General features: G+C 40.3%; 2 protein-coding genes across 3 annotated transcripts; both read left to right on the forward strand.

The window, feature by feature from the left end:
* The first annotated feature begins 698 nt into the window (after positions 1 to 698).
* Positions 699 to 11,388, forward strand: LOC120796926 (polyribonucleotide nucleotidyltransferase 1, mitochondrial). Its single transcript, XM_040140113.1, has 28 exons — positions 699 to 927; positions 1,983 to 2,043; positions 2,912 to 2,986; positions 3,251 to 3,356; positions 3,487 to 3,536; positions 3,697 to 3,760; positions 3,848 to 3,895; positions 4,046 to 4,159; positions 5,020 to 5,206; positions 5,534 to 5,585; positions 5,848 to 5,905; positions 6,115 to 6,211; positions 6,327 to 6,429; positions 6,720 to 6,790; positions 7,028 to 7,064; positions 7,164 to 7,230; positions 7,369 to 7,458; positions 7,638 to 7,691; positions 8,197 to 8,306; positions 8,471 to 8,542; positions 8,942 to 9,005; positions 9,110 to 9,193; positions 9,321 to 9,404; positions 9,586 to 9,692; positions 10,038 to 10,093; positions 10,273 to 10,351; positions 10,462 to 10,509; positions 10,603 to 11,388. The coding sequence occupies exons 1-28, from the start codon at positions 809 to 811 to the stop codon at positions 10,756 to 10,758; spliced, it is 2,313 nt and encodes a 770-aa protein (XP_039996047.1). The 5' UTR covers positions 699 to 808; the 3' UTR covers positions 10,759 to 11,388.
* A 1,634-nt stretch (positions 11,389 to 13,022) lies between these two features.
* Positions 13,023 to 22,255, forward strand: LOC120796531 (serine/threonine-protein phosphatase 4 regulatory subunit 3-like). 2 transcript variants are annotated; one of them, XM_040139500.1, is made up of 16 exons: positions 13,023 to 13,500; positions 14,074 to 14,129; positions 14,646 to 14,744; positions 14,926 to 15,549; positions 16,380 to 16,457; positions 17,035 to 17,151; positions 17,316 to 17,432; positions 18,128 to 18,259; positions 18,526 to 18,628; positions 18,722 to 18,763; positions 19,183 to 19,341; positions 19,606 to 19,775; positions 19,887 to 20,026; positions 20,169 to 20,308; positions 20,394 to 20,548; positions 20,937 to 22,255. In XM_040139500.1, the coding sequence occupies exons 1-16, from the start codon at positions 13,359 to 13,361 to the stop codon at positions 21,039 to 21,041; spliced, it is 2,379 nt and encodes a 792-aa protein (XP_039995434.1). In that variant the 5' UTR covers positions 13,023 to 13,358; the 3' UTR covers positions 21,042 to 22,255. The 2 variants fall into 2 exon arrangements, with proteins under 2 accessions (XP_039995434.1, XP_039995435.1); XM_040139501.1 differs by having other exon boundaries at positions 13,024 to 13,500; positions 20,409 to 20,548.
* Positions 22,256 to 23,611: the final 1,356 nt, after the last annotated feature.

The following is a 23,611-nucleotide window of genomic DNA, read 5'->3' on the forward strand; positions in this document are numbered from 1 at the left end:
AACAGCACCAATTCTCCTTGGTACATTTGCTCACAGTTTTTCAAGGTACTTGGCAGGTAGGTCGTTCAGAGCATCTTGGAGAACTTGCCACAGTTCTTCTGAGGATTTAGACTGTTTCAGTGTCTTCTGTCTCCTCGTATAATCCCAGACTGACTCCATGATGATGCTGAGGTCAGGCCTCCATGGGGGCTAGACCATCTGTTGCAGGACTCCGTGTTCTTCTTGTCGCTGAAGATAGTTCTGTATGGCTCTCGCTGTGTTTTTTTTGGGATCGTTGTCAGATTCAATTTGGGACGCTTCCCTGATGGATAAGAATATGAATATTATGCAAGGTACTATAAAGTCTGTATGGGGAATCTATACATATATATTTGTTTTGAATTGCATTGCTGGAATTATTCTAGAAAAAAAAAAAAGCCTACCGAAGCATGTTGCAGCATTTCTGATTCATCTCTGTAACAAATACTGTAAGACAGCACAATCCATGCGGTAAACCGCATGTTGGTAAAGAGACCTGTGTGTGTAAGTATTTCAAAAAAGCAAACTCAGTGTAGAGAAATGAGTGTTTAAAAAAAAAAAAGCCAATTCGAGTTAAAAATCCATGGTTTATAAAGCGGAACTCTTGTGTATCGGGTGGTTCGGAAACTTTTGATGTTACACCCTCGCCTCGGTCGGTCCAATCAGAAGACGCGGCTCTAAAACGTCATTCCGTCGAAGTGATGAACTGTCATGGAAGCCCCCATGCGTACGTCTAAATTTTAAAAGACAGCCGGATCATTTTCTCGTTTAGGTTCCGTGGTTTTGAGATATGAGGTATTTGCTCCGACTGGGGCATTCGTTTGCCCGCCTTCGTGTCCGCCTGTGTCACCAGAGTGTGTACAACAGCCATGCAAACCCACGAGGAGTGGGAGTGGACCTTGGTGAAAAGTGAGTTGACTTTCTCAGTTTCTACTCCCTTCCAATATCTGTCAACGAGCGAGGCTCGAGCTCTACACAAAACTGCTTTGGTATCCTCGCCTTTTTCTCAAGCAGCTCTTAACCAGAGCCAGAACAGACAACTGGGCTGTGTTGGTTTCCAGAACACAGAATTATAATTCATTTGCGTGCAAAAGTTTGGGCACCCCTGGGCAAATTACATATTTTGTGGATTTTGTTGAGCAACCTCTGCAGCTAACAGACGTTAAAAATGAGCCTTTCTTCACATGTTAATGTGCTGTTACTACTAAGTCAGTACTTGGTATCTTCACCTATCACTCTTTCTATTCTTGATTTAGGAATTTTCCCTCCGCTCTTCTTTGTGGAGCATTTCAAATTCTGAGATATTTTTAGGCTGTCTTTCTCACACACACACACACACACACACACACACACACACACACACACACACACACACACACAGCATGTTTATGACCTACCCACAGATTTTCAGTAGTGTTAAACTCTGAGGATTGTGAGGGCCTCTACAAAAGCTTCAGCTTTGCGTTTCTTGAAGTATTTCACGGTGGATTTTGTTTTGAGAGCTGCTTGGATCATTGTGCTGAATAGGACAACAGGACAATGACTGACTGTAGGACATTTGCAGCCAGTATTTGCGGATATTTAGTTGAATCCATTCTTCCCTCTCTCCGTGTAATGTTTCCTGTGCAACAGGCTGCCACACAACCCAAAAGAAGAATATTTCCAACCTCATGCTTAACAGTTGGAAAAGAGAGGGGCTGGTTACCAAGTACTGACTTAGTAGGGTACACAGACTTTTGCACATGCCACAATTACTGTTTAATTTTTGGCTATTCGTTAAGTTCATGAAATAAACAGTGCATTAACGTTTGAAGAACACATTTTCGATGTAGGTTTGCTGCAGGGGTTGTATTTACTTCTTTATACTTCAAAAATCAACAAAATATGTAATTTGCAAAAAATAAATAAATATGTGAGTGGTTTCGTATTTCAGATATTTTGATGTGTTGCGATTTTTTTTGTAGGAAACTTGAGATCTCTTCGGGGAAATTTGCCAGGTTTGCTGATGGAGCTGCTGTAGTACAGGTACAGAAACAACGTCAACAGTTGCACCAAGCAGGTGCTTGGTGGCCCCTGAAAGTTTCCCAGTGTAATCTTAGATGCATATTCTTCATATTTCCTTGAACTTTATATACCTATTATTATCTTATCTTCTATTTCTGCTTCTTTCTCCTCTTTGTATATGACACCTATTTTGTGTCTGTCCTAGAAGAGGTATCAAAGGGTTATTTGGTGTAGTTTTTTTTCTCTTATTTGAATCAGGAGTCTTAAAGGTATCTATGTTGTACAGACCGTACAACATAGATACCCATATGGAATAAGGCTGTGTAAAAAAAAAAAAAAAAAGAAAGAAAAAAAGGCTAGATAAACCCACTAGGCGGCCTTGGGCAAAAATGTCTACTGACGCTTTGTTTGCGGTAGTTTGGTTAAACACAAATTTATTTAGGGATATGTATCATGTACATTTTAGCACCTCTACAAACCGGTAGACAAGACGATTAATGCAGAACCAACACTGAGGCTCTAATCATTTGAGCTGATATTGTGTATTATTGATGTATGTTGCCAAACAAAATTGTAGTTAATCAATTAAACACAAACCAGCTGACACATGGTATGTGAATATCGGGCCTATGGGGCCCTTGGGCAGTTAGTCCAATTTGCCCGGCTGGTATTCCAGCCCTAGTTTAATAGAGCCTGTGTTAATTAAAGGTTTTTCCTCTAAAATGTATGTTATTGCTGCTGAAAATGTAGTGAAGAAGACTTCTCCATGAAAAGAAATAACGTGTTCTGTAGGGCTAAACTTGGCAGTCCTAGATGTTCGCTGTCATGTGTCATTTTTATTTTTATTTTTATTTTTTCATAACCTGTTCCATCATTTCTCTGTCTGAAGCTGGGAGATACCTCTGTGATGGTCACTGCTGTGAGCAAAACCAAGCCTTCTCCGTCCCAGTTCATGCCCCTTGTGGTACGTTCTCCAAGTAACATTCCCAGTGATTGAGTAATGTTTATTGAGCGCATTCAGAGGAGGTGGTCTCTAGTCGTGTGTGTATGTGATGCAAATGGATTCGGTAGAAGATAGAAAGTGTTATCCAGCCCGAGACCATGAGTCATTCTTAACTCAGTCTGCTTGGACTAGAAAATAAAAAAGATGTTCTTATGGATGAGATGATCTTGCGCAAATTGGGCTGTCTGGGCTGTTTGCTGAATGCATGTCCACTTTGACTGACAGGTGGACTACAGACAGAAAGCAGCTGCCGCAGGTCGAATCCCCACTAACTACCTGAGGCGAGAGCTGGGCACCACTGACAATGAGATCCTCACCAGCAGACTAATAGGTAAGTTGATATGAATGTGTCTAGTTAAATGTGTGCCTTTGATGCAGTAGGTCTGTGTACTGATGTTGTACTGTGACTATCTTTGACTTGAGTACTTTGACTAACTGTCCCTCATGATTGTGGTCCTCAGACAGGTCGATCAGACCACTTTTCCCGGCTGGTTACTTTTATGACACTCAGGTCAGTTCACTTTGAAAGTGTTTTCACCATTATGTGATAATATTTTGGCCTTGTTTTGCATTTTGAACAAAGATGATATGATGTGTATCTGTCTCCAACTTGTGTGTGTGTGTGTGTGTGTGTGTGTGTGTGTGTGGATATATGTTCATGTCTCCTTAAGATCCTTTGTAACCTGCTAGCAGTTGATGGTGTCAATGATCCAGATGTGCTGGCTATTAATGCAGGTGAGTTAAATCTCAGCCATCTATGTTTTCAACAGAGCATAATTATTTTAGATTGTTAACTAAAACCAATATTTTCTTTCATTAAAGCTTCCGCTGCTCTGGCCCTATCCGACATCCCTTGGAATGGACCCATAGGTGAGGGATTTTTAGGCCTATTCACATATTTTGATTTATTGTCCTAAATCCTGGTTTTTAACTTATCTGTTCAGTTACAGTTCCTGGGGGTATTACTTTACTCTTCTTTCAATCTAGCTTGGGACTACTCGTAGCAATGTGTTTTTACAGGTGCTGTGCGCGTGGGCATGGTAGATGGAGAGTTGCTGATCAACCCCACCAGGGCAGAGATGACTTCCAGCAGTCTTAACCTGATTGTGGCTGGAGCCCCCAGCAGTCAAGTGGGTAAGTTGGCAAACACCGTAAAGCTCCCAGCTGAAGCTCAGGTGTTTGTTTACTGAAAAAACTTTGAGACCAGCAATGACACGGATAGTCGTTTAGCATTAAAACTTATGCACAAACATGTCATAATGCTATAAAATAAAAGCTGCTTACAATTCAGTTGCAAAGTTTAGGTTCCAAGCCAAGTAGCCTAACATTGCTGTGTACATATAGCAGCAATCAATGTGACTGAAAATGTAGTCATGTAGAATTATTGAAGCATTATTACTCAGAATTATTGAATTGTTTCCCCAAATCGGTTAAAAATGTAATAAAACCTTTTGGCAATGTCACAATTAGAACAATAATGTCCACTGTACAAACTATTACAGAAGTGGACAATATAATGTGATGTGTTATGTTGGAATAACTACTTAAGAATGGGAAGAATGGGAAGAATGCAATAACTCAAAATGTAATAACTCTATCAAACAATATTAGTTATTATTATCACTGCACTATCAAAACAAAATGTTTCACACCAATTTGCCAGCCCGTGCATTAATGTGATGATACCCATTATTAAGGTTTTATTACATTTTCTACTCATCGAAAGGGACATTATACTGCATTTTGACGGGTTATTCCTTCAGTGACTTTACTTCAGTCAAAGAATCACGTAGGATGATCAGTTAGGTAGCGGAAAGATACAGTATCACCCTTAAATATATTGTAAATTTTCTCAGGTGTAGATGTCATCACCACAAATATGCTCAGCACCTGCATTTTCAGCTCAGTGTCACCGGTTATTAATAAGCATCTCCTCTGTCTGTCTGATAATAGCATCATTCAACACTTCTTTAATGTGACTCTCTGTCTGCCAGTGATGATTGAGGCGTCAGCTGAGAACGTGCTGCAGCAGGACTTTTGCCACGCGGTGAAGGTGGGAGTCAAACACACCCAGCAGATCATACAAGCCATCCAGCAGCTGGCCCGAGAGCAGAAGGTCACCAAGCGCACCCCGGTCAAGGTCTTCTCAGCCCCGACAGACATGGTGGAACATGTTCGGCAGTAAGTCCAATAATGAAACTGTTTACCATAGTTTCGGTTTGATGAGGGTGATCAAATGTAATTCAGAGAGTGTAAAATTTGAATATAGCACCAAAACTGCATTTAGATATAATTTCCGAAAATGAAACAAAATAACTTTCATGGATTTTTATTTATTTATTTTTTTTTTCTGAATAAAATTGACGGTGAATTAGACAAAGGTGGATGCACTGGGGAACGTGATGAAGCAGTATCTGAGCTTGATTACTCAGAATTGAGTGACAAAAATCGGATTCATATTGTTTTCGATGTAAAGTAATGACTTGTTTTTCATTTTCTTCCTTGCAGATTAGCTTCTGAGAGGATCTACGCCGTTTTCACTGATTACACGCACGATAAGGTAAAGTCTGATCTCTGTTCCCCATATGCCGACTAGAAGTTACATCCTTGCGTCAGCATTCTCTTGGCACCTTCTGTGGCCAGTTAGTATTCTGTTTTTTCTGTTTCTGCTTTGGTTGTGTGGTGAAGTAAAATTATTATTATCATCAAAGCAGCCAGATGAATTTAAATCGGATTGAGTCTGCATTAGTTATGGGAATGTTTTTGTATTTCAGAAGAATACCTTGTCTCTTGATTAATAACAATAATAATTTTGTCTTCAGATTTCTAGAGACGGGGCTATCAACAAAATTCGGCTAGAAACAGAAGAGGACCTAAAAGGTAGGGCATGCTCAGTGTCTGTGTTGCATGGAAATAATTTAAGCGTTTTAAATAATGTTGCGGCCCCTCTAGAAATTCTAAGTCTCATTCAAAATTGTATGACAATCTTTCTCACAGTCATACATTCTTTGTACATACGTTGTCTTTGTACTTGCATTTGTGTACTTATACGTCTGCTTAAAAATATCAAATGACTTCTCTTTATGTAGAAAAATTCCCTCAGGCTGAGCCCTTTGAAGTCAGTGAATCCTTCAACACTGTGAGCAAAGACATCTTCCGCAATTTAGTGCTTAATGAGTACAGGAGGTGAGCACTGTCCACGGTGAATGTATTTTCCTTTGACACATGATGCGCCCTTGTAAGTGGTTCAAACATTATATTTTAGTGTATGATATCAATGTTTTGTTCTGTGTGTTTTTAGGTGTGATGGGAGGGACTTGAGCGCTTTAAGGAACATTTCGTGCAACGTAGACCTCTTTAAGCCGCTCCATGGCTCCGCTCTGTTTCAGAGAGGACAAACACAGGTGGGTAAAGAGCATGAAGATCACAAAAAAATCGAATTTCAGTTTTCAAAAACATGAATGCAACTGTGGCTAAATTTCATTTAAGGGATCGAAGATTTTCGTTGCAGTTTTCTGCAATTCTTAAAGATAAAATATTGCAGGTTTTATACATAACGCAATAGCAGGAGGAGGGAGAGCATTGAAATTCTGTGTTCTGATGCCATAGTCAAATATGTGATTGTAAAATAAAAACCCTGTTAAAGTCTTTTAAACCAGAAAGCTCAGTCCTGATCCTCCTCTGTTTCCTGTAGGTGCTGTGCAGTGTCACATTTGATTCTCTGGAATCCAGTATTAAAACAGATATAATCACCACAGCTTTGAGGTAAAATCATCTCTCATTTTCACACATGAAACTGAACATTATCGGGACAGTTCAGGTACTATTGGCCCTTGCTTCTTAAAAACAAGAAACCACCTTTTTGGTACTTTCCTGTCATATCTGGATGCCATGGCACTCAGAGCATTGTCCTCTGTGGCAAACCCGTCCTAAATTATCCACACAGACTAAATAAACCGTTAATACAATGTAACCCATTTCTTTCATCATTCTTTTCTGCAGTGGCATCAAAGACAAAAACTTCATGCTTCATTATGAAGTGAGTAAAATCCCTTTTTCATTTGTAAAGTGAAAGATTTGATTCTCTATCCTTTCAAGATGGACTTAATATATAATACGATATTGCTTTTAATTTCAGTTCCCTCCATATGCAACCAATGAAGTTGGAAAGATGGGAGGCCTCAACAGGAGAGAGCTTGGTCATGGTTTGTATAAAAATTTACATCTTCTACTGGTATTCAGTGTCTGCTAACCATGCATCTCCATTATGAACCTTATGGACAAAGACTGTGTGTATGAGGATGTGGATGTACTTGTATTTGTTCATGGCTGTGTATTCCCAGGGGCGCTGGCTGAGAAGGCTCTGAGACCAGTCATTCCCAAAGACTTCCCTTTCACTATTAGAGTCACTGCAGAAGTGTTAGAGTCAAACGGTGAGTGTGGTGACGGGGTTTTTAAAGTGTTAAAACAATACAGTCACCAAGGGGAAATTTGACCATTGATTGGCAGAATCTCTCAGGCAGGAACGTGGGATTACTGTGTCTGAATGTCTATTGTTCTTTTTTTTTTTTTTTCTGCCTCTCTCTATTTCCACCTCTTTACCTCCTCTCAGGATCCTCCTCAATGGCTTCAGCATGTGGAGGCAGCCTTGCACTAATGGATGCAGGTACCAGAGTGGGAATGCATGAGATAGCTCTTGTGCTGTTGATAATATCTGGAGTAACATTGTTCAAATGTGGTTTTATTACTTAACTTTAATGCAGCAGATAAAATTTGATTTTCTAATAAAACAGTCAATTCAATCTAGGATTTTTTTTTTAAACATAAAATTAAAAAAATAGGTTGTATTAAAAGTCAATAATCATTCCAAATACTACAGTTGCAATTTTGAAAATATTTTATTAGTGCATTTAATATCTGCTATTTATTTCCAGTATTGGTATTAATGGTTTCCAATAATGAAGCTACTGTCCATTTTACAAATACTCAGAACACCATACAACTCAACAATGCAAAGAATATTTATACGTTCTACCATAGAGGCTTTCTGAAAGGTCCTTATTATGCAAATAGACACCACAGTTTAAAGATGGATAGATAACCTTTGCTATTTAGTAAAGTACAGTTGTGTGATAATATGTAGCTCAAATGTCCAAATTTGTGTCTCCCAGGTGTACCCATCTCTTCTGCTGTGGCAGGTGTAGCCGTCGGCCTCATCTCCAAGGCCAACCCAGAGAAACCTGCTGAGATCCAAGACTACAGATTACTAACTGATATTCTGGTACATACAGTACACCTGTACCTAGTGTGTGACCGATCATTTATCACCACCAGGTGGAAGAAAGAGGGCAGATAAACAATACAAATCGAAACGTTATTGCCAATGTCTTTGATTAAATATTTTGGTGATTTTTGAATAAGAGCTGATTGTTATTTTCTAAACAGGGAATAGAGGATTACCTTGGGGACATGGACTTCAAACTGGCAGGAACAAACAAGGGCATCACTGCTTTACAGGTACTGCATCTGATCTTTTTTTTTTTTTTTGGCTCAGTCTGTGGCTGAAAAGAGCAGGAAAACTAAATAAATTTACCTGAAAAGATAAATTTTTCATAGAAATATTTCACCTGGCCCGTTTTCCGTGTTGTGTAAATATAGTCTGGTGCTGTGTGAAACGTTAAAGAGGGGACCAAAGCACATTTGGAGCCTTAATTTAAGACTTGCGTGCAGAAAATACATGGAGTTTATTATTTATTATAAGACGCTGCCAGATTGTGTTAATCAATGTAAAACCCAGCCAAAAAGAACCCTGTCTGGAAAAAAAAAAAACATAGCTTTGCTTTGCCAAACTGTAGATCAACAATATTACGGTGATCCTCCTTCTGGTTTCTGTCTTTTCTTTTATTTAACCTCCAGGCTGATGTGAAAATACCAGGTTTGCCTCTGCGGGTGGTCATGGAGGCTATCCAACAGGCCACAGGTAAACCAAAATGGCAGTGAAACTTAACAGTTTAAACAAAAGAATAAAGTGAGTGTATTTTGTGATCGTTTGATGGCCTTTGTTTCTATATTATTATGTTTCAGTGGCAAAGAAGGAAATCTTGGGCATCATGAACAAATGTATAGTAAAACCTAGAGAGACTAGGAAAGAGAACGGACCTGTTGTTGGTAGGTGTCGTGGTTGAATATATGTAAATACCTATATGTGTGTGTCCATCTTAAAGGAAGAGGGACATGCTTGGAACAAGTTTAACATATTCTGGGCTGATGCATTTGAGTGTTATTCTACCCTCAGAAAATGTCCGGGTGCCTGTCTCGAGACGAGCTCGCTTTGTTGGTCCAGGAGGCTATAACCTTCGCAGGCTACAAGCTCAAACAGGTAACAGTCATGTAATCTAAAGTCCAAATTTCAGTGCATCAGAAAACCAACCAGGACTGGGATGTCTTTGTTGATGAGATGTGACACTAGCCAAGGATCGAGTTTAATTATTTCTGCTACGCAATGCAAACTCTTTGACAGAAAGTGGAAAACTTCAGCACATTTTGTTTTTCTTCTTAAGGTGTGACAATAAGTCAGGTGGACGAGGAGACTTTCTCTGTGTTCGCTCCAACACCAGGAGCTATGAACGAAGCTCAAGATTTCATCAGTGAGATCTGCAAAGATGATGTGAGTCTCTGCCACGTGTAGGGGGCTCTGAAAAACGTTTCGTACTCTTAAGCGCATAATAAGAAATAATTAATGGACTGCACTATGTCGCAATTACTGCGCTGAAAAACACTGGAACTAACATTAGACAGCACAAGACAGACGTCTATCTGAATGTGTGTATGTTCATATATGTGCGTGTTTTCACCTGCATGTATTTATGAACATTTGTAAAGTCATGTCTGGACATATAGTAAGTTTGGTTTCAAATAAAAACATTAGATCCATATATGCAGACATCAATAGATACATATACAGAGTATGTGCATCAACGTGCATGCATATTTCTTCTTTTTGTTTCTGCAGCAAGAGCAGCAGCTGGAGTTTGGCGCTATCTACACAGCCACCATCACTGAAATAAGGTAAACTAATACATTGCGTTATCTACGGTAAAACATGCCTGTCAGTAGCACTCACTTTCAACATGCTATCTAGGACAATTTTATGCATGTTTCCGCTCACACCAGGAAATTAAACTATGGCTAAATCAGCCATTTAGCCTTCAAACAACTCCTAAGGGGCTTTTCATCCACTGCTTCAGGGACATTGGTGTGATGGTGAAACTTTATCCCAACATGAGTGCTGTCCTGCTGCACAACTCTCAACTGGACCACAAACGGGTCAGTGAGTCTGTCTCTGCACGCTGTTTGCCTTTGTGTCCATGTTTCTCTGAGTGTTTGAGAAAGAAATCACTACTTTAACGTCATATCTTTGTATTTTTCTCTTTTAGATCAAACACCCAAGTGCTTTGGGTTTAGAGGTGGGACAGCAGATACAGGTACGTGTCAATAACTGCCAGCTGCATGGTCAAAAGTAGCCTTCTGCGTTTACATCCTGAGCTGCTTTACTCTAACTCGAGTTCTGCTAACAGGTCAAGTACTTTGGACGGGACCCAACAGACGGTAGAATGAGACTTTCACGTAAGGTGCTCCAGTCTCCTGCTGCAACTGTTGTCAAGACACTAAGTGAGAAACAGAGCATCTCCATGGGTTCAAGTAACAGCCAAACGACCAGCACTGATTTGTGACACGTCAGCACAACAGGCTAACTTCTGACTATGCCATTAAGGTGGATTTAAATTATATAGATTTTTCTACGAAACAGCCCTGTCAAGAAATCTCCCAAACCAACAGCATCGGATTTTGTCACAAACTGAACCAGTGATGTATATAAAGAACGCTACCCAGTATGGACGTGATAAAACTGCACCGGACTGAACTGCATCTCATCAAATACAGTGGCCTGCTTACATTGTGCTTCAGTGGATGTGCACAAACTGAGTTGAACCCTTAAATAATAACGAGCTGGCAATACATGTTTTCTGAATTTAGAAATGTTTTGTATTTTTTAAGTATTCCCCTTTAATGGTGCCCTGCTTTCAAAAATGCCACCTCGGCCAGCATTGACAGCATCTAGTTGTAAGAGGGTTAGATTTTCTTTTAGCTTCCCCCAACACTGTCATCTAGCAGCTTTTACCTAATAGACCCAGTACAGTCTAACAATGGTTGTGTTATTTACATGTGATGATAATACTGCCTCTTGTGGTATGGTACTTACGCATTTGGTGTCAACTCTAAGCTGCCAGGATCAAGATGTGGACAAAGAAAGCAAGTGGGAGAAATTTCCATTTTTTATTAACCTTTTTTTTTTTTTTTTTAATATTCACTCTATGTTGTGTTTCATTTACAGTATATGTCATTCAGTCATGTATAATTAAAACAATTACTGGTTGCTTTGTAGTGTTCAAACTTACAGCCACTTCTAGCACAAAATACCATGCACACATAAGGTACTAGACTTAAATTCTGGCCCATTATTCCAATCCCAGACGTTGTACAAAAAAAGCCAACAAGGAATTAAACTTCAGTGCCACAAATTGTAATCATAGAGAAAAAGGTCAATACAACAAATTGAAGCAGTGTAAAGGCAATAATAGTAAAAGTTAAATTCGCTTTTATACTGTATACACAGGGTACGAGCTAGGATGAACTAAAAATGCAACACTATGGATGAATAATATTTATTGAAAAATGAATCATCAGAGTCATGATAAATTGTTCCTAATGTATACATAGCTGCTGCAATTCTGCTCACCTCAGTGGCTCAAGCAGTGACAGACACGAGTACCTCATCGCCAGATGAAGGTCCCATGAAGACAACTGCTTGACATGTGCAGGGTTTAGCCACGTGGGCGACTAAATAATCTGACGGCGAGGAGACACTTTCCTACACCCGCGAGATGCGCGGCCCCTGGGGCCAGGGAGATTTGGGAAATACCCCTGTCAGGAAACTGTTGCCCCCTGGTGATTCGTTTGACTCTTGAATTGTTTAACTAAATAAGAAAATAGTCATTATTTGCCCTGCGGCAGCGAGCCAGAATGAGAGGTACATTTTTAACCCGGAACCCTAAAATGATATGTTGCCTATGTAGTTATGTAGATATGCAGTTAATGCATACAATCTTCCTTTCTCAATATACGCTCAGTTGGCAGTTTGTTAGGTACACCTGGCTAATAATATTGCAGTATAGCAAAACGGTCCTGCAATAAATTATCCACTCGTTAAGGTTAAAACTTTCAGTGTGTGTTGAAAGTGTTTCAAAACAGGGGTTGATTGAGCTCGATGATAATTTTGGAGGATGCAGTTTGCGCTGCCGTTGAACTGTATGCGTTGTCCGGGGAGTCTCTGTTGGCCTACACTCATTGGCATGAATGGGGTTGGACAAAATAATGGAAACACTTGCCGTATAACGCGATAGCACCACAAACGAGGGTTGAACCAACACCTGTCTAGAACAGTTATAATAGAAATTCAACATTGTAAACCTCCACGAAAGTAGCATTTACTGACAGGACTGTTGTACCAGACTACATTAGCTTTATAAGGTGTAGCTAATGAACTGCCGACTGAGAGTATGTATTGATAAACTGAGGTGGTATTTAAAGAATTTGTGTATCTGTTTGCCTCGCTGGTCCGAAGGGCAGGTACTGGAAAAAGCTCTCTGGTCCTAGATGGTTAGGAATTAACGGATTTCCCAGTGATGTACTGTGTTGTCATCGCTCTTCATCAAAAAACAAACAAACAAACAAAAAACAAACAGTTTATAGACACGGCACGTTTTCTTTTTTTTTTGTCTAACGCCTGCAGGTAGCGGCCGCCGCTGCCGCTGCCGCTGTTGCTGCTGCTGCTGTTGCTTTTCTCGCCTGTCGGTGGCGCGTTGAATTTGCGGCGCTGCGGCTCTGCCATTGGATGATACCGCTCGGAGGGGGGAGACCCCGCAGCACCGAGGCTTGATTGACGTCGAGGAAGAAAAAGAACACAAGATCGGATTACAAGATGGCGGTCTGTGGACGTTAGCAAAGAGGCCGTTGGAGTTGTTGTGCTCTGTGTGAATTTACAGTTTGATATTAAGCCTCCTGTTGAGTTGTTTCACATCTTAAACGTAATGTGTTTATGAAGTAGCTACTGGTATATTGTACTGCTATTGAGAACATTACTTAGACGTGCATGTTTTGTAACATGCGGGTGGAAACAAAGTTAACAGGTCGAGGGTAGGAAAACACTAGACGGGGTGAGGTGATAGCTTGTTAGCGGCCAGCTAGCCTGCTAGCTCCTACTCGGTTAACCATGTCGGACACTCGGCGGCGAGTGAAAGTGTATACGCTGAATGAAGACCGGCAGTGGGACGATCGGGGTACCGGACACGTTTCGTCAACCTTTGTTGAACGGCTGAAGGGAATATCATTATTAGTTCGGGCCGAATCAGACGGTAAGTCCTCAGTTAGCATACCAACGTTACATTGGCTAATGTTAGCATGCTAACTCCTGCTTGCTCAGACAGAATGCTTCAATTGACCGATATGCATACTTGGTTAACTTGTTAGGCTCGATTTTTTTTTTTTATTTTTTTTTTTTTAATTTTGCTGAAGTATTTTGAGCCAACGGTTGCAGACTGCGGGAACCACCCATATTAACCTTGTTTCTAGATAAAAGGCAATAATTTATTCAATAGCTGGTACTAGCAAGTTGGTTAGTTGAGCAGGCGACGTGATCTCAGTAGCATGGGGGGGCCCTCAAAGTCTAGTCTTAAACGTACAAACTTGTTATTTCTCAGGATAGTAAACCTGTATGTGTTCATGCACAGATCACAAAAAAAATGCGGAATAGGCTGGCGCTGGGCAATAAGTGTTTAGTTCATAAGTATTAACTTTGTGTTTTTGCGTCATTGTACTACTAAGTTGACCTTAACCTCCAACAAATGGTTAAGTTATCATTTAGTAATCTTTGCTATTATCGTGCACACTAGCTCGAAAGTTAACTTACCCAGATCTTCGTGTTTTAGGATCACTACTATTGGAGTCCAAGATAAGCCCGAATACTGCATATCAGAAACAACAGGTAAGTACAGACCATCTTGAGTCTGAATAAGCCACAAATGGCATGTACATACATACCTGTTAGACTCAAATTCTCAGTAATGCCAAGATTTGACCGTCATTTCAACACTGAGACCTGTTGCTGGACAGTTACTGCTGCAATGATATAGTGCAGACAATGGAAATTTAGTATCTGGTCCGATTGTAAACCTGGGAACAGTTAATAGGCAGGTCACGTCATTAGTAATTACAATACCATTAAGCAGCTTTTTCATAATGTTAACAGTAAGTACCAGGACAGAAATCTGTATCAGAAACCTGCCACATGGTTTGAAATAAGATCTTAGCCAAATGTTTGCATACTGTAGACAAAGTGATCTCATCATTTTAAAGGACTTGATTTCATGCTCATACAGTTACAAGCATTAAAGAGCTTGTGTTAGCTAACTAAGGTCTCACAATTTTTGAAATGTGTTTTGAGTATGTAACCTATGCGAGAATGCATGCAAGGTCTGATGTTTCTTCCCCCTCTTTCCAGGACACACTGATTGTCTGGTCAGAAGCAGATAATTATGACCTTGCCCTAAGTTTCCAGGAAAAGGCTGGTTGTGATGAGATCTGGGAGAAGATTTGTCAGGTAAAGGCAATCCAGTTTTACCAAGTTTTGTACATTGTTTACCGGAGAGTACACAAACAGCAGTGATGCTGGTTTGCCGATGCTCACATTTTATTGAAACTACCACAAAGGGTGAGAGGTAGTACATTGATATTACTTGTTTAACTCTTCATTTCATATCTATGGACTATTTATTGCTCAGGTTCAAGGCAAGGACCCTGCCCTGGACATCACCCAAGATCCCATTGATGAGTCGGAGGAGGAGCGCTTTGAGGAGATTCCAGAGACAAGTCACCTGGTGGAGCTCCCTCCTTGTGAGCTAAGCCGACTGGAGGAGATCGCAGACCTGGTTACCTCTGTCCTGTCTTCGCCCATCCGGAGGGAAAAACTCGCCCTGGCCCTAATGAGCGAGGGCTACATCAAGAAACTCCTGGGTCTCTTCAGAGTATGTGAGGATCTGGACAACAGGGAGGGCCTACATCACCTCTATGAGATTGTCCGGGGCGTCTTGTTCCTCAATAAAGCGGCCCTCTTTGAAGTGATGTTCTCTGACGACTGTATCATGGATGTGGTGGGCTGCCTTGAATATGACCCAGCGCTGGTTCAGCCTAAACGGCACCGGGAATTCTTGACCAAGACAGCAAAGTTTAAGGAGGTGATCCCTATCACGGACTCAGAGCTGCGGCAGAAGATCCACCAGACCTACCGGGTGCAGTACATCCAGGACATCATCCTGCCAACACCATCTGTCTTTGAGGAGAACTTCCTGTCCACACTCACATCCTTTATCTTCTTCAACAAGGTGGAGATTGTCAGTATGTTGCAGGTAAGGATCTGGTAATTTGTATTATTCTTTCAGGAACAATTTATCAACAAGACCTCATCTAATGCATATACAGTAAATGCACCATTTCATAAATCTACAGTGTAGTTTGACTGGTTCCTCATTTTCCACTGTGCTGCCACTGACTGAAATTTGTTTTACAAATGCCGGAGTACCCACAGTCCCTGTGGTTCCAAGACAACAACATAATTCATACTTAGTAAATGAATAACTGAACTTCCATCATTAAATAATTTGAGATAATCTACCTGTACATGTTTTTATACACGGTCCATATGGCTGCTCGGGAGACTTTTCAATTTATGGTAGTTTTTGTTTGTTTGTGTGTGTGTTTGTCAAGTTTTGTAATGGGATGATTGACCTATTAAAACTAGAAAATAATAAAAACATTTTTGAATGGTAATTTAATAAATGGTTTAAGGTCCATCGTATTGCTTGTTAGTGGACTTCAATGTGAGTTGATGTGAAGCATGTTAATTGAAACTAATTTGCACCACACAATAATTGTCATGATGAAAACAATGCCTTACTATCCCATCTCACATCTCAAAAAGTGCCAGTCCATCTATTTCATTGTTAAGTGTTGGGCATCCAATGACTGTATTTTGGGGCTAATGAAAAGTGAAGTGCCTGTCTCTATGAATCATGGGTTTCTCTAAGTGTTGTTGGAATAGTACACCTTTTTGATTCTTGTTGCAGCAAAAGATGAGCACAAACTGGTCAGGATTAAGCTTTACATTCCTCTTTTGTGTCTTTTAGCTTTTTATTTCTTCACTGTCTTGATGTTGAACCCTGTTTTTCCTTTGCCGCAGGAAGACGAGAAGTTCCTAACAGAGGTCTTTGCACAGCTCACAGATGAAGCCACAGAGGACAGTAAAAGGAGAGAGCTTGTAAGTTAAACAGTTGTCAAATCTCTAGGCCAGATGCTCTGATAATATTTTTATTTTGTAAAATATAGAAACTTAAAGGTTGAGCTGTATTGTAGTACTTATTGTATGATTGACGTTCATTGCTGTGAGAGTGAAATGTGCCCAGTATTAATGTTCTAGCTATATGGATTAATTCTGCTACCTATAATGCCATTTTTTTCGCAGTGGTTTAATATTTACTTACTTTTTTGAGCAGTTTTCCTTAATGATTTTGATGCATATAACCTCTTTGTCTACCGGATTGTAATAGAAGAACTTTGGCAATGCTATTCATTCAACACTGTAGACTCTCACTGAGAGTGAAATAAGAAATAACCAATTTATTCGTCCATGCAGTTGTCATTTATTCAACTTTGGAAAAACTTTGCATCTGTAAATGGAGTGTTTGAGACAGAACCAGAAATTAATTTTCCCACTGCTGTAAAATCTCACAAATGAATCTGCCTGGGGATAGTGTTTTTGTTTTTGAACTTTAATGGCTTGCATAAACGTGTGAAATGCTGAACAACCATTATATCTATTTTTTTTTCCTCTGCAGGTGAACTTTGTCAAAGAATTCTGTGCTTTTTCACAAACATTGCAGCCACAAAACAGGGACGCTTTCTTCAAAACTCTGGCAAATCTAGGCATTTTACCTGCTCTTGAAATAGTCATGGTATGTTATATGAATATCTAAGTTGGTGCTAATAAAACATTATTCTTTGGTATAACATACTCCATTTTTTTTTCTGTGAATGTTCAATTAGGTAAAAAAAACGTGTATGAGTTTTAAATTCTCCCTATGTCTGTGTCTTTAACTCTTATTTTACTCCTACTCAGGGAATGGATGACCTGCAGGTGAGGGCAGCAGCTACAGACATCTTCTCTTACCTGGTGGAATTCAGCCCCTCCATGGTCAGGGAGTTTGTCATGCAGGAGCCACAGCAGACAGACGATGTAAGCATCTTAATATCACTGTCAACAAGCGTGCTTGTGCTCATTTTTTAGATTTCAGGGAATAGTTTGGTTAAGACCAGGATTGCATTTATAAAATTCCATATTTAAAAAAAAAAAAAAAAAGGTTCTACATAGCACAGTATTGTTGTGATAAAAGGAATAGTTGAACAGAATATTTAAATTATGTGTGTATAGTAATGGCACATTTTAAAATAAAACAAGCTTTATGTTGAAAGAAGTAATTCAACTGCTTTTTTGTAAAATTTGAAGGACATGTTACACCACTGCCTGACAATTAGGGCAATTTCTCACATCTCAGTTTTCTCACTTGACAACTCGCCAAATTGCGGGGGTCAAGTCGTTGTTAGTACCTAAACACCAAGGCAAGGATACGAAGCCCATAGCTTGGATTTATCTGAAAGCCTAGTTGATTTACTGCTTATTAATAAGGCCCTTCCTTTCACTAGCACTAATATACATAAAAGAAGTGGAGCCTGTATAGTTAATGGAATTCACAATGAAATAAAATCAAATTTCCTTCCTGCAGGGTTAGGGTTACTTTACTGTATCATGCAAAAGTTTTGTACACTATTGGACCTGAAACTGCATTGTGTGTGTGTGTGTGTGTGTGTGTGTGTTTGTGTGTGTGTGTGTGTGTGTGTTAAATTATTTATTTATTTATTTTCCTTCCCCAGGATGTTCTGCTGATAAATGTTGTGATCAAGCAGATGATTTGTGACTCCGACCCAGAGTTAGGAGGGGCTGTCCAGCTGATGGGTCTGCTCAGGACGCTCATCGACCCTGAGAACATGCTGGCTTCCACCAATGTACAACATACAATACACACATACCCAAGCTTTTTAATGTAGATCAGTTATACAATTATGTATTGATGAACAGTAAGACCAGGATCATTTGTCTAACTCCAGCCAAACTTGTATGCACACATGAAAAGCTGGATTTCTGTTAAAACTTAGTCGGATATCTATTTTCCCACATAAATCATGATGCTTCCTTGACACACTGTGGCCAGCTGTTAAACTGCAAACCCCATTCAACAATTTATCGTTCCTTGTCATTTGTTTCCTTTTAGAAAACCGAGAAGACGGAATTTCTGAGTTTCTTCTACAAGTACTGCATGCATGTTCTGACTGCTCCTCTGCTGGCTAACACTGCACATGACAAAAACTCAAAAGGTAATCTAGGGGAGAGAGACTTCAAATAAACTGGATTGTTTCAGACTGGAAAATAAGAGAATTTGACAAGTATTCTGTGTTTGGGTCTTCCAGATCTGCAGGAGGGATCAACTAAGATCAACCCTGTCTGTCCAGGTGGGTGTTATTTAACTCAGTCAACTATGAACGGCTCCAAAGTCTTTTTATTTTTCATGCCAGAGTTTGCTGGAAATTAATATTCGTGTACTGCATTATTTTTATCTCCAGCCCCTCAAATGACCAGTACATCTTTTAAATTTGCTAAATTGATACAGTGGCTGTGATTTGCTACTTCATGTGAAGAACATTTTAAGAGTTACAAAGTCTTAGATGTTTTGTTTAATAAAACTGGACTGTAAGATATAATTGTATATTCTATGATTACACACTTGCTTTAAATTGAATAACAAAGTATGGTGTGGCTTGTATTTTAAAAAAAAAAAAGCAGTACTAAAAGGTATAATCTGGTCTCCGCCTATGTTTCATGATATAATATTTACGTCCTGGTATGAAGTAGCTGTGTTGTTTTTGTGTAGACAACTTCCAGACAGCTCAGCTGCTGGCACTGATCCTGGAGCTTCTGACCTTCTGTGTGGAGCACCACACCTATCACATCAAGACCTACATCATGAACAAAGACCTACTCAGGAGAGTGCTGGTGCTCATGAACTCAAAGCACACCTTCCTTGCTCTTTGTGAGTCCCCACACACACAAAGGGATTACATGCACACGCACTTTTTCCGCTGCTTTGTCTTTCCTTCTCTAAGTGTTCTGTTACTGGTTATCCCACTTTCTCAATGAACTTTTACCAACTATACAGTCATGAGTTTGTATGGAGCTGTGGATCTGCATAATGCATCCAACCTCACATCAGTGAAGAGACACAGTTTTTTCTTCAGAGTAAAATGCAAACACGGCTTCATTTTTACAAAATTGTGATGTTTTTTTTTTTTCCAAGGTGCCCTGCGTTTCATGCGCAGGATCATTGGTCTGAAGGATGAGTACTACAACCGCTACATCATCAAAGGGAACCTGTTTGAGCCTGTCATTAATGCCCTGCTGGACAATGGCACCCGATACAACCTCCTCAACTCTGCCATCATAGAGCTCTTTGAGTTCATTAAAGTGGTGCGCAAACACACCAACTCTTCCTAGATGAAAAGTGTATATTTTCATTGTGTTTTCAAATGGCACTAAAAGTGGATTGGTTGGGATTTCCACCGTATCTTCTCTTTCCAGGAGGACATCAAATCTCTCATAGCTCACATTGTGGATAACTTCTACAAAGCACTTGAATCCATTGAGTACGTCCAGACTTTCAAGGGCCTGAAAGGCCGGTATGAGCAGGAAAAAGACAGGCAGAATCAGAGACTCAACAGGTCAGTACACTGATTGGACACACAAGTCAAACCAGCAGAGTGATCTTTATAATATTCCCAGTTCCCACTGCTCCCCCACACATTTTTCATCACATTTTCCTGTAATTAACTGTACTTCACAAGGCAGTCTTTTCGCCGGTAGATATCGCAGAGATGCCCGGTCGTTGGACGAGGATGAGGAGTTGTGGTTTGATGACGACGACGACGATGGAGAGGCTGTGGAGAAGAGGATGGAGGATGACTTTTCTGACAGCTATGGCAAGTACATGGAGGCCAAAAAAGGTAAGCTGCACTGGTATTACTGTATGTATCTTCCCGGAAGCTTTTTCCTCAGATTGCCACATATCTTACAGTTTGATATTTACAGTCTCTGTTACTGCAGGAGCTGCCAACGGAGCTAATGGTGCCAACAACAACGGGAAAGCTGCTGTAATCCCACCTTCCTCACCAGCCGTCACTCCAAACAACAGTTCAACTTCGTCTGTCAAAACAGTTGCGCTTCCTGCCACACCAGTAGTGAAGGTAATGCATCTCTATGAATGGTATCGTGAAGATGAGAACTGAGTCCAGGATCTTTTTTTTTTTTTAGTGCCACTGTCAAACTGTAGAAGATGTTTGGAAACAGTATTTGAGACTTTAAGTCATATACCAGAGAAAGTTTTATGTCTTGGGCAAAGCTGTCCTTTAACACTTCAGACAGCAGGGCAGTTACACACGCTTCATAAGCAACAACAAAATTCCTGAATTTGCCTAAAATTTGTGTGAAGCTGATATCTACAACATTACATGTTTGAGATTGGGCTCATGAATGTAGAAATATAAACTGATCACATCAAGTTTTAAAAATGGTTGTATTTTCTTGTGCTTGGTATGTTGGCATTGTTGTCAGCCTTTTTGTTGTTTCTCTTAGACTGCTCTGGTTGGTTTGGTGGACTACCCTGACGATGAGGATGAAGAAGAAGAAGATGAGGAGGAAGAGCAGTCTCCAAGGAAGCGGCCCCGTCTGAGCTCTTAAGGCTAATTGTCCTCTATTTGGTTGTGGTGGACGGACACTGAGTCCCTCCCATCCTCCCTCCTTTGGTCGTCTCATTAGTCCTTGGCCTGCCTGTGCCACCCGTCAGTCTCGCTGAGGAGACGGGCAAAGACGAGCTCCCAACTCACTCAGTCCCTCCTGATCTCGGCTCCTCTTTTTCCCTCAGTGGAAGGAGATGGAGAGCTTCTCTTTTACTGGAAAGAAAGACAGATCAGTCCATTCTTTCAGCCCGTCGATTTTACCTTTTCCTTTTACCAACAGCCTCCTCAAGGAGATCCCAAAATCTCCTTTCTTCCTCCTGACCCTTTGCAAACTCACCCCTCCTCTTTCATTACACTCACCTACTCTCCCAGTTTTTTTCTGTCTGAACAATGTTTTCCTCCTCCTTCCACCATCCCACGTACCGACCAGAGAGGCTGCAGTGGAAATCACAGTGCCAAGGTGGTTCCCAACTCTGCTCTGTTGCTATAGCAACAGTAGCAAGGAAGCTGTGGTACTACAGGAACCCCACAGGAACCCCTCACACGTCCTCATTTGAACTCTCCCTTCCATCCTTCTCGAACCCGAACCAGTGAGCTCTAGAGACAGAGGAAGCCAGAACACAACCAGCCAGTGTGCGAACTGTTCAGCAAGCCAGTCAGGCTAGCAGGACTAGCCGTCATAGTTATAGAAAGCTTGACTGGCTGAAGCAGTGTGTGTGCCGCCCTGCCACAGAACTGGTCGCTTTTGTTGGGGATAGAGGGATCTGGGCAACATGGAAGAAATAAACAAAACATCGAGAGACAAGGGAGGTGGCAAATGACAAAATGTACCAGGATGAAAACTCAGCAGTAATGAGGCTTTGATCCAGAGGAGCAGGACTCAAACCTTAAAAAGCCATGGCGTCTGTTTGGCCAATGAACACACACAACACAACAGTGTCTCTCACGCAGGACTGCGTTAGCCAGAAATCCTGTATTTCATGACTTTGTTAAAAAGTATTGTACAGATGTTTTTTTTTCCCTTTTTAATCATTTGCCCCTGTTCTGATTTTGAAAGGGGATAGAGATACCTACCTACCTGTGTATTTTTTTGTTGTTGTTGCACAAAAAGGTGGGTTCACTGTTCACCCTTTCAGTCCAGTTCATTTGATTCAATGTAAAATGCTGGTTTTAAAAATAACATTAAAACTGCAGTAAAGTCATTTTTGCAGCCAACATTTTGAGGATGTCTGGAGTTTTGTATTTTAGTAGATTTAAGAATTTAGTGGCCTCACTATGATGCACACATAGCCCTGAGCTGTTGGTGTGCTTACCAGTAGATTTAGTGCACACTTTTGTTTCAGGAGGTTCGTCTTGGCACCTTCCTCTCCGACAGATCTCAGGTTCAGAGTTCAATTTGCATCAGAAACAAAAAGATACCAACCCTTGTCTGTGCGCTGTAACGCTGCTAGCCGGTGAAACATCTCACATTTATTACGGAATGGAGAATGATTCTAGCGAGTTATGAGGGGCTTGAGGTGCCAGGGGTTTTTTAATCCCAGTTTGAAGGACTACAATATTCAGATCCAGGTCAGAAGTATTGAGCTTAGTTCCACAGTTTGTCTTTATTTCAAGTTTTTTTTTTTTTTGCCTATCCACAAAACAACTAGATTAAAACTACGTTGAAGGAAAACTTTTTTTTATAGTTTTAAATTCAAACTCCATGAATGGATGAGCTGTTTTTATTATGATAAAGATGATTTAACCCCAGAGTTGATGCAATGCAGTTTTTGAATCAAAACAGCGTTGTTCAGGTGGAGTATTTCTGACAACACACAGGTTTGACAATGTCAGAGGACAATGAGACATTTCAGTGTCAGGTCGAAACATTTCTCGTGTTGTATCTTCTCTCCTGGTCTCACCACAAGCACACTGAGAGACAGATTGGACTCAAGACCACAAGTAGCAGGGTAGGAGCACAAGTAAAATGATTATTTTCAGTGTGCTTTTCAGGAGTTCAGCAGTATGTGAGCCAGTGAATTGTCCTTCCTCCTGTCTGTTAGTGTTGCCCAACAATATGACTGTTTATGCGCTCCCTTGATGAATTTGTACCAAGTGCATTTACTACCACTATCCATTCTTAACATTTGTATGAATTTGATAAATTTTGAAATTAAATGTGACCCTGACATTGAAATTGTGAATCGAGCTTTGTTTCAATAATTTACTGATTTGGCAATTGAACCTACAAAATTTAATTGATTCCCAACTCTTCCTTTGAGTCCAGGTGGTTGTATTTGATCAAATCTCACAAATTTGACTCTTGGTAGAATTGTACCTGAATACCATTTATACCATTTCTTTTAGGATATTGGCAAGTCTTGAAGTAGTTACTACAATATTTTGAATTCTTTTGCTGTTGGAAATTATTATAGAAAGGACATTACGTTTTTTGACCTTTTTGTTCTTGGAAAATGACTCCTACACACTATTCTGTACTCTGGAAAGTGTTTCAAATGCAAATGTGATCATACGGTAATTTGTGATTGAAAGGAATCACATTTTGCTCTGCAGACCAAAAACAAAAACCCT

Source organism: Xiphias gladius, chromosome 11 (assembly GCF_016859285.1).
Source record: "Xiphias gladius isolate SHS-SW01 ecotype Sanya breed wild chromosome 11, ASM1685928v1, whole genome shotgun sequence".
Lineage (NCBI taxonomy): Eukaryota > Metazoa > Chordata > Actinopteri > Istiophoriformes > Xiphiidae > Xiphias > Xiphias gladius.

Excerpts from the sequence above, each read along its gene's own strand:
- LOC120796531 (XM_040139500.1), top strand. The coding sequence starts at position 13,359 with ATGTCGGACACTCGGCGGCGAGTGAAAGTGTATACGCTGAATGAAGAC. Across the intron at positions 18,764-19,182 it reads GATCAACCCTGTCTGTCCAG|ACAACTTCCAGACAGCTCAG; the intron begins GTGGGTGTTATT and ends GTTTTTGTGTAG. Across the intron at positions 20,549-20,936 it reads CTGCCACACCAGTAGTGAAG|ACTGCTCTGGTTGGTTTGGT; the intron begins GTAATGCATCTC and ends TGTTTCTCTTAG.
- LOC120796926 (XM_040140113.1), top strand. The coding sequence starts at position 809 with ATGAGGTATTTGCTCCGACTGGGGCATTCGTTTGCCCGCCTTCGTGTC. Across the intron at positions 5,586-5,847 it reads CTGATTACACGCACGATAAG|ATTTCTAGAGACGGGGCTAT; the intron begins GTAAAGTCTGAT and ends TTTTGTCTTCAG. Across the intron at positions 7,459-7,637 it reads AGAAGTGTTAGAGTCAAACG|GATCCTCCTCAATGGCTTCA; the intron begins GTGAGTGTGGTG and ends ACCTCCTCTCAG.